This window comes from Ahaetulla prasina, chromosome 6 (genome assembly GCF_028640845.1).
Source record: "Ahaetulla prasina isolate Xishuangbanna chromosome 6, ASM2864084v1, whole genome shotgun sequence".
In the NCBI taxonomy this organism is placed as follows: domain Eukaryota; kingdom Metazoa; phylum Chordata; class Lepidosauria; order Squamata; family Colubridae; genus Ahaetulla; species Ahaetulla prasina.
The window spans coordinates 40,463,613-40,478,263 of record NC_080544.1 but is presented as its reverse complement, the minus strand read 5'-3'; the positions used below and the strand labels follow the sequence as shown (position 1 = coordinate 40,478,263).

Sequence of the window (14,651 nt, the reverse complement as noted above, 5' to 3'; positions counted from 1 at the left end):
ATATTTATATTGTATTGGTGTGCGTATTTTAAGTTTGACTGTAAACTGCCCTGAGTCCTCCGGGAGATGGTGCGGTATAGAAATGTAATTATAAATAAATATAAATAAAAAATAAAATAAAATAATAATAAGAAAAGAGTTATGCAAAAGCAACAAAAATTCTTGCAGCATCTTTAAAAATTATCACATTTGTTATATAAGCACTCATGGAATAGATTGAGATCATCAAAATGACTTGGCAAGGAGCAGATAAGCATTAAAGCAGGATTTTCTATTTTAGACATTGTTTGATGCTTTCTAGCCTTGCAGAAAATATTGGCATCCAGACTTCTGTTTGATGTCGCGGTGAGATCGGATGTGAGGATCAGGTCTCCATGCTCCCACGCTGAGCTCTCCCCATTAGAGAGCTCTGAAAGGAGCCCAAGAGGGGTGGTGAAGAAAAGGGGCACACTGCAGGTCATGGAGAGTCACAATCTCTCCTGCTTGATTCGGGGCTTTCTTCCCTCTCCCTCACCACAACGAGAAGAGGCAGACAAAAATAGCTGCTGTGAAGCTGGGACAGCAACAAAGAATGTGCAGGAGCGGTGTAAATGAACAGTGAATGGATCTGGGTGAGATTTCCTTTTTTACCTAAAACCTAATCCTAAAAAGAAAAGAGGGAAAAAATTCAGAAGAGACTCTTAACTATTTGTTAAAGCAGCAAATAACCACATAGAGAAAAATTACAGACCCGAAAGAAAGAAACTAAGTGGAAAAATTAAAAATTCCAAGGCACAGAAAATTGAATGGTTTAATTGGACAGGTATTATTTTGGAAAGGCATTTTAAAATACTGGATCTATTTACTTTAATAATTGACTTTGCTTTTATAAATCAAATTAAAATTGGATTAAATACCTGTTAGAACTGAAACGACACTGAAACCTAAGCGATTGACAAATGAAAATATATCGTACTCTTGATGTTCCAAAGCATTAAGGATGCTATGACAAAGAGCTTTAGGGAGATAAACAATTTAATGCAAAGCATAGATGGGAAAATAGAAACTATTTTACAAGGGACAGTAAATAAAGATCAAGATGTCTAGAAAAGGGAGGAAACTATGGAACGAATGGAGGAAAAGACAGAACAGACAAATCAGCAAACAAAACAAGATAAGGAGAAAACAATAAAGATTATAATGACTAATGAAATAAATCAGTTAAAAAGTATTTTAACAGATTTAAAAATGGAATGGGAAGATACCTTTGAAAAAGAGAGAGGGGTTTGGACAGATACTCTAGAGGCTTGGCAGAATAAGATGATAAGAGATGAGAGAAGTACTCAGACTAAATAGTAAAAGTTAGATGCAGATACAAAGATCCAAGAGAGGAGTATGGGAGGCATGCCAAAAAACAAACAAGAATTGAAATATTAAAACGGGAGAGAGATGATGGATAGAAAGGAAATGTTTTTTTTAAATAATGCGGGCCTGATTAAAAGTTAGAATAGAAGTAGAAATAAAGATACACATCTCTAAATAATGGAATAAAAGAAATAATTAGAGCTTGAAAGATGGATTTAATATGTATGTTTAAATAATATGGTGATTGATGTCAGAATGGAGTATTGGGATTATATTTTAATACAATATGTTTATTACATTAGTATTAGTAAGGATGGCCTGACTAGAATAAATGAAATAATTAAATGGAAAGATTAGAGGTTGAAAGATGGTATTATTACGCACTCTTAAATAATATTGTAATTGGCACTAGATAATGAATAATGATATAAATAATGAAGGACTATATCTTAATGCAAATATGAGTATTAGTTTTAGGAGTATATAAGCCTAACCAATGCGACAAATATTATAGACATCAGTATTGTTATCTGTATCAAAATGAATGATACCCAGATGCCACACTGTTCATGTATTGATGTTCATATATATATAAAAATAAAATAAAAACATAATTTTAAAAAAGAGAAAATATTGGCATCCTAAAATAGGTAAAATATTTGCTGCATTGATTGATTAATTAGGTCCCATCAAGTTGCTGTCAATTGACATAAAAGTTTCTTTACATTTAGTGTCATATGTATCTTTGTGGAATAAATTGGAATTTCTGACAGTTGAACCTCATCTTAAGATCTCAGCTCAAGTGGTCTGCAGCAAATGCATTTATTTGCAATGTGCACTTCCACCCTTACAATTTAGTCTAATCTAACAAACAATGTGTATTCCCCAAAATGTAAAGTATAATATCTGCATTTATTGTGTGCCAATAATGTACTTTTTCTCCAATCAGACTTGATTTATAGCAGGTTCTGAACAGTTTTGCCAATTAATTGCAAAAAATAATTCATTACCATAAATGAAGAGAAATCTAAAGTTTTGATCTTTTCCAAACAGTCACCGAGTAATTGGTTTCAATTGAACAAGCTTTCTCTTTAAAGGACTGAGGTCTTTATTTTTATAAATCTATAAAATGGAAAAGTCAAAGTAAGTGTGTTGTGTCTAAATCCAATCACTAATCTAAAACAAATCTTAATTTATTTTTTTTATTAAAAGTAGAAAATTTGTTCCTGCTGCTATTAAATATGCACAGCAAATTTAGTATCCCAGCATTCTACTAAAACTCCTTAGTACTTATTTTTCTTTTAATACTTTTTGCACCCTATTCTGCTTTTCTCAAACATTTGGCAGAGAAGTGCTTAGTTTTGAATCTAGGTTGAGTTCTTCAAGCATGACTGAGGGCAAACTTGTCTTTAAATTATGTACAAACAAAATTGTTAACTCATTTGGATATCTAACTGACTCATTTGCTTCACCATGGAAAAAAAGTTTTAAATAACCAGAAAATATTATTTAAGCTTTTTCTCCATGTATTTATTTAATTCTCTTTGAATCTGACACTGACCAAGCAAAATCTATAATCAGAAAAATATTTCAGTATCGGCAGTATCTTTCAGGATGATATATCTATGGAGAGTCTCAGTCCTACAGGTCATGGTTGCTCCAAAGGTATTTTTTTAAAAAAACTTCCTGGTGTTTTTTTAAAGACGTTTTGCTTCTCATCCAAGAAGTTTCTTCTGCTCTGACTGGATGGTGGGGAATGGAAGACAGCTGGTCATTTGCATTATTTTAGGGAATCGTTAAGGCCACCTGGAGGTGTATCTGTGTCATTAGGGTCACCTCAGTAGTGCAAATGGATGTGGCGCCTTCTTGGAAATGTTGAAAAGACTGTGTTATAGACTGGAGATAGATGATGTCCTATCCCCCTTCCTCTGTTGAGAGATGGCTGTTTAATTTTGACATTGATGACCTCTTTGACCCCTCTTTCAAACCAGTGGTCCGCTCTGTCCAAAATGTGGATTTTGCTGTCTTCAAAAGAGTGGCATTTGTCTTTCAGGCTGATAGTTCATTTTGATAGCAAGATTTAGCATCTTTGTAGAGTACAGAGACAAAACCTAAGCAGTTCACCAAATGACTTCTGGATGTTTCCTCAATTTATGGCCACAATCGGTACCAGTATTTCTGTTGTAAGGCAGTGCAGTCATAAACTGAGTCATCACATGATTGGACCTGATTTTATGACTATTTTTACTATGATCATTAGGCAAATCAATCATTAAATGATTAATAAGAAAATCACGTGGTTAATGAGTGAATCAAGTAGTTGTGAAGCAAATCTGGCTTCCCAATTGACTTTGCTTGTCAGAAATTAGCTGGGAAGGTTGCAAATCACAATTGAATGACTGCAGACACAGTCATCATAAATGCAAACCAGTTGCCAAGTGCCCAAATTATGATCACATCTATGTGGGAATAGCATAATGATTGTAACTAAAAAAACCGATCACCTTTTTTTCTGAAGCCAATCATAATTTCGAACTGTTGTTAAATAAACAGTAGTAAGTCAAGAACTATCTGTAGAGGAAAACTCGTCTTAAATCTGTCCATAAGAGTTCATTATTTAGCCCATTCTGTGGTGGTAGTGATCCGATTCTGCTTTAGAAAATCACTTCCTACATGTAAAAAGTGTATACTTACAGATTTCAACCACATAGGATATGGAGACAATCATTCTGGACATTCTGGATGCTACACATTAACTGAAAACTTCAGGAAGAAGTATGTCACATTCATTCCATGACAATGTTGACCTCTTTATATTTCTTTAAATTTGTTTCTAACATTAAGATAAATAATATCTCAAATAAACATTTTTCCTACATTTTAAAGCCTTTTATTAAATCCATTTTGACACAACTCAATGCTGCAACTTAAAAGCCATTAAAATGTGAATACATTTGGAATCCTGAATTCCCATTATGATTCATAATTGTAATATTAGATGTAATAAATATTTCAAAATTTCCAATCAAAAAGATGGTCTAATAGATACCAAACTTTGTCTACTGTTTATATATGTGCTGTTCGATAGTGATCTTTTATTAGTTATTTCATTTATATATTAAATGTATTTCTTTGCTAGAGTTACAGTTACAAAGTTAGAGCTTTGTAAGCCTTCCATCCAATAAAACTCAGTCATTCCCAATAATAATATCATTTATTGTCAAAAACTATTCTGGCAGTAGATACATAAATCACGATCTGGCCTTTACTATTTAACTAGGTTGCCCATTGAAAATAATTATACATTAAGACATATAGTGAATAAAGATCTTCAGTATATCTTTAAATTAATATTACAGTAATTTTTTTAAAAAAAATATCTGTAAAAATTGTATTTTAAACATGTTTCACCAGTTTATAAACTCTTTTAAAAATATGTATTAATTTTTTTATTTTCAAAAATCTTTATTCTATGTATGTCTTTTTTTAAAAAAATAATAATTTAAAATTAGGCCAACCCCCATGTGCCTCTTACTAAACTTTCTGAAAAACTGTTCTTATTCAGTGATTTTACTGTGAAGAGCAAACACAACATAGACATAAGGCTATCTGAACGCTTTATTCGCTACATTTAGAATATTAATAACATTCTTCCCAGAAGTTGTCACATCAAGTAAAAGATCTTTATTCCAGATTGTCTTTTGGGGCCAAATTGAGACTGGATGCATGCATTTAATAAATTGTAGTCTCAAGTAGTCATTTTTGTAAATAATTAGCTTCAGTGGAAGAATAAGTTAGCATATTGTATGCATCTAATGTTGCAAATGTACATACTGCAAACTTTCCTATTAATCAACAGTCAAGCACTGTAAGTTGGGTCTCATACATAATGAATTGTGCTTAAGCCTCCTGGGTTTCATTGATAGAAAAATAAGAGAAAACACAAGTGTAGTAAGCTTTTGAATAAAATTTAACTAGATTGCTCTGCATCCTGTAATTGTTTTGGAATCATCAGGGAATAGACAATTCATCTGCAATTTTGGTGGTAGTTTTGCCTTCATCTATCAAAGAATACTATTTAAATGACATTAAGGTGTTGAAATAACTACTTTAAAAAAATCTACATAGAATGTTAATAATATGTGTTTTATGTGTTTTTCCCTTTCTTCCATACCCTTTGAAATGTGTGTGTGTGTGTGTGTGTGTGTGTGTGTGTAGAAAACATTTTCATGCCATTTTAAAGTATTTAAATACTTATTTTAATTTATTGTCCTCTTTTTGTAAACTGCTCTGAAAATATGATTGGAGAATGATAAAAAGTCTAATAATCAAGATTATTCAAATTCACCTGAGAAATTTAATTTGTGTGCATTTAAAGGTAACACGAATGTGTAATATTTACCTCCTGGATTATGTTGCTGACTCCAAGTAGATTATGAAATGTTGAAATTGTAAAAGCACAGTGTTAATTCTCTGGTTAAGTAATACTTCAGATTCATTTATTTTCTTATATAGAGTTAAGTGCCAAGAAAAATAAAACACTTCCTTGGAGTTGGGGCTCTGAGGAATTTGCTTTTCTTAATGTCTAGTTAGAGCTTTGTAAGCCTTCCATCCAATAAGATCTCATTCTCTAAGCACCTTCCCAATGTTCTGGGCTACAATTAACAGACTTCTCCAGTAAGCATGTCCATAAAGAATAACACTCCACAAGATGATGCCCATCAAATCTCTTGGAAGTACAACTTGCCTACAGCACAATCCGGGCTGTTGTTCTAAATGTGTGCCTACACTCCCCATGTGTCTTTCACTTCTGGACCATGAGCTCTCAATGTTAAACTTTAATATGTAGTATCAGTCCTATTTTTCCCCATTAGTCTACTCTACTGATTTGATCTCAACAACCTTGATCTCTGGAAAGGATTCTGCCTTCAGAAAATCAAGATAGCTGACTATTCTTACGAAGATTCCAAAGTCATTTGTAGATTAGTTCTCAGGAAATCGATTATAATTGTACTACTATGGTTGAAGATTCTATAATCTGCCTTCCAAAATGATAACAACTGTCATATTGTGAAGCTTTTCAGAAGGAGCACCAAATCTTTGAGTAATAGTATTTTATGGCAAAATACCATTCTGCTCAAAAAAATAAATGCATGAATCCAAGCACCACAATTCATCAGTATTGATCCGCTACAATTAACATTTATATTCATCATAACTTATTTCACTGTGACTTTCCGTATATAAAGATGGTAGGTATAATTATTCTAATTGATTCCTAGGCTATGGAATGTACTTCCTAATGAGATATGTTTGGCTTCCATTGTCCCTGGATTTAGGAACAGGATGAAAATGCAAGTCTTTCCCCAATATTTTAATTGTTAATTAATTAATGATTATATAGTAGTTTTAATTTTAATTTTGGTTTTAATTGTTTTTTCTGTAGTTTGTATTTTTTATTAGTCAGAAAACATAAATTTTTCAATAAACAGAAATGTAAGGTATACATTCATTATTAAAATAAATAAATAAAGATAATGCATTTGCAACCAATAAAAAGCGTGCAAGAAAAATAAGAATACAATTTTATTTAATAACATTTTTAAAGCACATAAAGGAAATATTTATATGAATACCAAATAAAACACACACACACAGTTATGAATGTGGATTGCAAAATCAAATCACTTGTACACATTCTTCAAGTATCTTTGCTCCCTTCTCTGAGAAGTGAGGATCATCTAGCTACTTAAACAAAGGATAATAGTGTGATTGTACAATTTCCTACAATCCAAAATGGAGCATCTCCCTTGCCAATGTTGTGCTAAAAACATGCCTGCTCAAAATTGTCTCTTTGCATACTTTGCTGTAGCAGCAGTTTCTATGATTGGCATGTGAAAATTACCTTTTCCTACTTGGTTAAGGTCTTGTATGCTCTCTGGGTAAAGAGAAAATCAGCAGGTTTTTAGATTTCAGTACAAGACAAGAAGTCATTATTTGAATTCTCTGCCGACTGGAGAAAGTCCCAAGAATTTTTGAGTAACCTACTGCTGTTTGATAATGATTTGAACTTACAGGCTCCAGCATTTTAAGTCCAGACTAAGGTTGTACATTGGGTACAAAATGAAAAGTAGATGTAACAAACTATTTTTCATTTAATCAAAATGTTTTAAGGGTTTTACTATATCACAGTATTCCTCTTAATTGAAGATAATACATAACTTTTGTAAAAACAAAACAAAACGCCAAAAAAAAATAGCCAAACCTAGAAAATCATTGGGCTGGAAACCTATTATAAAAACATGTATGAGGAAAAATAGAGAGTTGAAATATTAAGTTTAAATTTAAAATATTCATTTAAAAGCTAATATTACAACTACAGTATAGAAATTCTGCCGATTCCCTTTTCAAGTGGAGAAATGGATAGGATTGCAAGCTGAATTTTAATTAAGTGCTGTGGGCTGAAAATAAGTGATAGTTGTATTTTCTAGAGAAGTGGACATTAAACCCAAACAATTCTATGGATGCAAATTCCCAATAAGAAGTACAATTAGATAATACAATATCTGGGATTTAAAAAGAAGGATCGGTTCAAATAATCAAATAAAAATCTGTACACTATATCAGGGATCTCCAACCTTGGCAACTTTAAGACTTGTGGACTTCAACTCCCGGAATTCCTCAGCCAGTTTTGCTGGCCGAGGGATTCTGGGAGTTGAAGTCCACAAGTCTTAAAGCTGAGAAGGTTGGAGACCCCTACACTATATAATAACATTTAAAAGTTAGCACACAATTTTGTTCTCAGAGCTCACTTTTACCAGAGAAAGATCTTTAAAATCAATTGGGGAAGATAAGTGGGCAAATGGATAGCAACGTCAACTGATTTCTTTTCTTAAAAATTTCCCTTTTTAATTGTTTCAGCAGCCTCTTTTTTTCTGCTACAAATTCCAAAGTGGAGAACAAGATTTGAAGCCAGGATTTAAATCCATTTTTTTCTGTGAAATTTACATCAATCTACCTTGCTTGACATTTTCCTCAGCTATTGACATATTCCTTGCATAAATAAATATATTTCCATTTGTATGCTACAGAGAGCATAAACTAAAAAGAGAAGTAGACTTTTCAGAGCAAATGATAACTTTATTATACTTCTATACTTCTTGACAATGCATAGAAATATTTCCTTGTCCTTTTGTCTGTTTTTTTGCTTTGTGGTATTCCTTACTTCAAACTCCATTCAAGCAAAATTTGCTTTCCCCAATAGTTTTTATAATAGTTTTATTCATCTTTCTAATCTGGCATGCATCATACATGTTGGTGGGTGCCACTAAGGAATCGTGGCTCTTTAGGTATTTACACCTGCCTAAATATAAAAAAAATGTGTTCCCTTTTTCTAAACTATATGCCTAGACATTCACTGACTTTGAAAATATTATAAGGAGATATTTTATCTCCCCAGGCTTAAATAATACTATACGTAAAGGAGATATGTATGACCTATTCACCAGAGATGGAAACTGAAGTGCTTTATTCCAAATTTCTTTTCTTTCTTTCTTTTTTTTTTCGTATTTATTTCCTCTGTACCCCACCCCTTCTCATTTGTATTTGGATTTTTGGCCTGCCTGAAGCTTCTTTTACATAATGGCCTTTCTTTGTTGTACTGTGTTTTAGCAACAGTATAGTGAAACACTGCGGTTTTAAAATGAATGCTACTGTGTTACTCTTTCAATAGAGTGGAGGCCTCAATATCTTGTGAAGTATGTGAAGTCACAGGGGAAATGAAGGAACCACTGAAACAATGTATAGCTTGGCTTCAAGCTTATTTCACTGAGCCCCAGTTAATGCTGAAACTTCCAATGCCTCCTTTTCACCATCATCTCCTAGAACAAGGTATGATGTCTTGTAGTGTAATATTGGACACTTCTTATATGATGTGCACTTCATTCTGTTGTTGTTTTTTTATAAGGTCTGTACTTGGCTTTTGGGTAACACATTAGAGCTTAAAATCTGCAAAAAGTTATGATTTTATTTTATTGATATCAAAACAAATACAGTGGAAGTCTGTACTGGTCTGCTAATCCTGCTTGCTGAAACTTCTAAAATACAAGAGTATTTCTCGATCACAGCAACTTTAAAAACGTGTGGCTTTCAACTCCCGGTGTTCCCCAATCCACACAATGTAAAATGGCTGAGTTGGAGAAATACTGTGCTAAAAGAATATTTCAGTGGGATTCAGTTACATGACCCTGTCACCAGATCTTCATTTAATGACAATAGAGCTGAAGAAGCTTCTTGGATGAGAAGCGAAACGTCTTCAAAGAAAAACAAGAAAGTCCATTTGCCTCTTGAAAAAAAAGCACCTTTGGAACTTTAATGACAATAGTTTAATTATCATCTGGAAGAAACTACATGCAATAAAACAGAGATTCAAGTTCCATATTTCTAAAAGGTGCTATTTGTTTCTATTGTTAAACACAAGAGAAGTCGGGATTTTGCTTTTTCTGAAAGAGGGCATCAGGGAACTAGCAGCATGTTCCTTCAGCTCCTTGAAATTACTCGTTGGGGGGGGAGGGAAATTAAGAAAAAATATGTTAACCAGATTAATACTTATTGATTTCAGTGGCTTAAACTAAAAATAGGTTTAATTGAATTTTAGCTTAAACTCTGCACACATGTTTTGTTTCCTAATTTTGAACTCTGGAAAGAAGTTTGAGGGAAACACCATTTTATTTGTCTTGCATATTTACACACACAAAAAATTAATATACTAAATTATATAATTAATATTATTGGCTGAATTATTAGAATGTAGATCCCTCACATATTTATCAGAAATACTATGGGGATTTTCACTAGAGAAAGCCATAGTCCTCCAGCTTCATTTCTTACATTGCTTTTGTGCTGGTTGGCTGTCCCTTCATGCAGCTCTTAAACTTTCCAGTTTTGCAATGATGATTTCAATAACTAATGTGGGAATGGCTACGTGATTTGTTTTTGTTGCAGTTTTGTTCATCTCATTATGGGAAATGATTTTTACTCTTCAAAATGAGCGATGTTAGTATACTGTACTAGCTTTTGTTTTACATATGTGTTGGCGAATATCGTTGCATTTAGATCTTCTTTTTGCATTCTATTACTCCAAAATACATATTTAATTTGCACTTATATTCAGATGTGGATTTATTCTTCAGCTGCTTTGAATAATAAATGTTGATGTATGTTATGAACTGCATCCCTGTCTATTTTGACTTTGGAATTTTTCTGTAAAATTGACAAAGCTTTCCTTGGCTACAGCTATATCAAAATATAAATGAAGCAAAATTGATGAATCTATTGTCAATTTGTCATTGCTATTTTCTTGATAAAAACCTCTTTATAGTTACAGTCATAAACATATATGCGAAGGAGCAAATTGACTAAAATTAATAGGATTGCTTTACCTTTATTTACTAAATTGTTCCTATATGCAGTTGTTAAAAGCCAGGCTAGAAATACCTCAAATTACAGCCTCCTTGACATTTGATCCTCACTGAGCTTTTTATATATAAATATTTAAGAATAAAAAACAATGCAGAGCTGGGGATTATGGAAAGGGATCTTATGTATTACAGTGACATTTTAGCAGATAGTAGAACATTTCCAGGAGAAAAAAAATAGAACAGATTGTTCTCTGGCTAGGCAGAAATTTTAGTTATTTTTGCATGGAGATAGAGTGATGAAACTAAAAACGGCAAGTGTGGTACAGTGATTAAGATGTTGAAGTAGCACCAAAAAAATCCACACTGAAGTCCATTTTCTGTCACTGGGTGATTTGGGGCTATTCATTCTCTTAGCCTAACCTACTGAAAAATGTTGTAGTTTTGGAGAAGATAGGCGAAAAGAACAATAGGCACATGGCCTTGAGCCAGATATAAATCTAATAAATATACCCCTTTTAAGGTCAAAATAAATATCATGTAGCTCCTAATTCCAGACAGATGTCAATTTATTTTCCTATTGAAATTATCTGATTGTTCACTAGCAGACTCTTTTTGAATGAGTCCCCCACTCCTTTTCAATATAGAATAGAATAAAATAGAATTTTTTATTGGCCAAGTGTGATTGGACACACAAGGAATTGGTGTGTCCAATCACACTTCTCTCATATGTTCATCAAGGATTCTAAAGTACAACACTTAATGAGAGTCATAGGGTACAAATAAGCGATCAGGAAACAATATCAATATAATTCGTAAGGATATAAGCAACAAGTTACAGTCATACAGTCAGAAGTGGAAGGAGATGGGTGATGGGAACGATGAGAAGATTAATAGTAATAATAATAATAATTATTATTATTATTATTATTATTATTATTATTATTATTATTATTATTATTATTATTATTAAATTTTTATACCGCCCTTCTCCCGAAGGACTCAGTGCGGTGCACAGCCAGATAAAATCAACAATCCATAGATACGGTATAAATAAAAACAATGCTAAAAAACTTATTAAATTTGGCCCCTAAATTAAAATACATAAACCATAAAACCCTCTGGTGGCTCAGACTGGTAAGACAGTCTGTTATTAACAGCAGCTGCTTGCAATTACTGCAGGTTCAAGTCCCACCAGGCCCAAGGTTGACTCAGCCTTCCATCCTTTATAAGGTAGGTAAAATGAGGACCCAGATTGTTGGGGGCAATAAGTTGACTTTGTATATAATATACAAAAGGATGAAGACTATTGCTTGACATAGTGTAAGCCGCCCTGAGTCTTCGGAGAAGGGCGGGATATAAATGCAAATAAAAAAAAAAAACCATTTAAAATTACAAATACAAATACTAATTCTATGCCAGTCCTGCGCGGAAGAATGAATACGTCCATAGTAGTGGAGATTTTACTTTGTATTTATGTGTTTTTATTTGCCTGTGAACCGCCCTGAGTCCTTCGGGAGATAGGGCGGTATATAAATACGATTAATAAATAAATAAATAAATAAAATAAATAAATAAATTTAGTAATAGTTTGACAGTGTTGAGGAAATTATTTGTTTAGCAGGGTGATGGCGTTCAGGAAGAAACTGTTGTTGTGTCTAGTTGTTCTGGTGTGCAGTCCTCTGTACCGTTGTTTCGAAGTAGGAGTTGAAACAGTTTATGTCCAGGATGCGAGGGGTCTGTAAATATTTTCACAGCCCTCTTTTTGACAATATTATAACCATTATGGTTAGTAATCCTTAGAGTGGGATAGAATTCGTACTAATGTTTGAATTCATCTGATGGAATGCTTGACCAGCCTTTTTCAGTGGGAACCATTTTCCCACAGAACTATTTGAAACCTTGGATACTTTTCCCAGGTACCCCATTAAGTTGATCTTTTGGGCCTGGCTTTATACATTGATTTGGCATTTGATCACCATGATGGATGATCTGTTCTAAGAGAGAGACATGGGGGAGCACAACCCTGTTGAAACTCTTAGCCATTTCAGAAAATGGAATAGGCAATGTTAGGTGCAGAGCCCTTCATCACGTCTCAGTACCTTTCTGATTGTGCTGCTGAAATAACGTATTGTGATCAATTTAAGAAGTTAATATGCACAATCTGTAGCATGTCCTGGAATAACCTAGATTTGACCTTCCCTTCATCCCATTCCCCAAATAGAAAATCCTGAAGCTATCTTCATGTGTAACCTTGATTATTTTGTAATCTTGTACTTTGACACACACCCTGCCCCCCCAAAGATATCCATTTCCCAATTAACTAAAGATTATATATCCTTAGAATGGAGTAAAAATAAAGTTATATCTGCCTAAGATTAAATAGTTACTTTCACTAAAAATAAAAATCTAGGGAGTACTTATAATATGCAATAGAGAATGTTTGGATCACTGAGCCCCTTATTTTTTTTCGACCTGCTATTTCAGTTTTCAGGTAAACTTCTTGTATTAAATGTATTTTTATTTGAAAGAGATTAATTTCAAAGAAAGGACAGATTGTAATACTTAGTGACCTTTCAGAGGTCAAGTGGAGTTCCAAGGGGTATTTTTTTCTTTCCATTTCTCTCTGATGTTAGAATTGAAACTGAAAGCAGGCATACATATTTTATAGTTGGGAAAAGGACTGTTAAGTAAGAGTGCTAATCGTTATTTTTTATGGTAATGGTAAATAGTTGCAAAATATAGGCCATGGTGTGGCTCAGGCTGTAAGAAGCCTGTTATTAAAACACAGCTGCCTGCAATTACTGCAGGTTCTATTCCCACCAGGTCCAAGGTTGACTCAGCCTTCCATCCTTTATAAGGTAGGTAAAATGAGGACCCAGATTGTTGGGGGGGCAATAAGTTGACTTTGTAAAATATACATATAGAATGAGACTATTGCCTTACACACTGTAAGCCGCCCTGAATCTTCGGAGAAGGGCGGGATATAAATGTAAATTAAAAAAAATATATATGGCATTTTTAAAAAAGTTATACAGTTCCGTATTATTTATCACCCACACATATACGGCCCAGCAGTCACAGATCTAGCACAGTTTTTTAACATTATTATTATTATTATTATTATTATTATTATTATTATTATTATTATTATTATTATTATTATTATTATTATTAACGTATTAGATAATATATATAAGTATAAACATGAACTGAATACATAAAATAGATACAAATAGAGGAAACATTAGGACAGGAACAGTAGGCACACTGATGCTCCTATGCACACCCCTTACAGACCTCTTAGGATATTTTTATCAAAAAAATATAAAGACAAATATCAGCCATGTCAAAATTACAATACAATCTGTGCAGAATCTGGTCAGGCCTCTACAGTTCTGGGTTCTGATCAGCTAAGAGATAATTACTGTGAGGTATTTCATGTTCAATCAATGTGATTCGTCTAGCATTCTCAGGATACGGGAAATCATATACAATATTCAGTGCAAGATCACAGAAACCTTCTTGGGAGATATTAATGAATTTAAGAACACTAATGATTGAAGTGCGGCATGTCAACAGTAAATGTTTTTTAAATGTGATTTATAAAGCTATAAAGCCAAGGCCAACATATCTTTAACCCTCACAGGAACAAAGAGGACAGATAGTGTTGATTCAGTATCCTTCATCAATTAATGAAAAGTTGGATTCTGTAAAATCCCATTGGGATGATCATTGGAGGTGTCAGGTCACAATAACTTAGAGCACAGTATAATTTTTCCCATGAAATCTGAAAATTGTCTTGGAGTAAAAATTAATTTGTGCCATTAGTTAGTATAACCAAACAAAAGCGTTAACTTTGACATCAACTTGATTCTATTTACCCATTGG

At 33.0% G+C, this 14,651-nt stretch overlaps 1 protein-coding gene across 4 annotated transcripts in view; it reads left to right on the top strand.

Annotated features, from left to right (window-relative positions):
* The window catches only part of MGMT (O-6-methylguanine-DNA methyltransferase), a 248,464-nt gene that overhangs the window by 148,319 nt on the left and 85,494 nt on the right, over positions 1-14,651 (top strand). For all 4 annotated transcript variants that reach the window (XM_058188752.1, XM_058188750.1, XM_058188748.1 and 1 more), the window contains one exon: positions 9,077-9,234. In XM_058188752.1, coding sequence (XP_058044735.1) covers positions 9,077-9,234 — 158 coding nt within the window. The remainder of the gene's footprint in view (positions 1-9,076; positions 9,235-14,651) is intronic.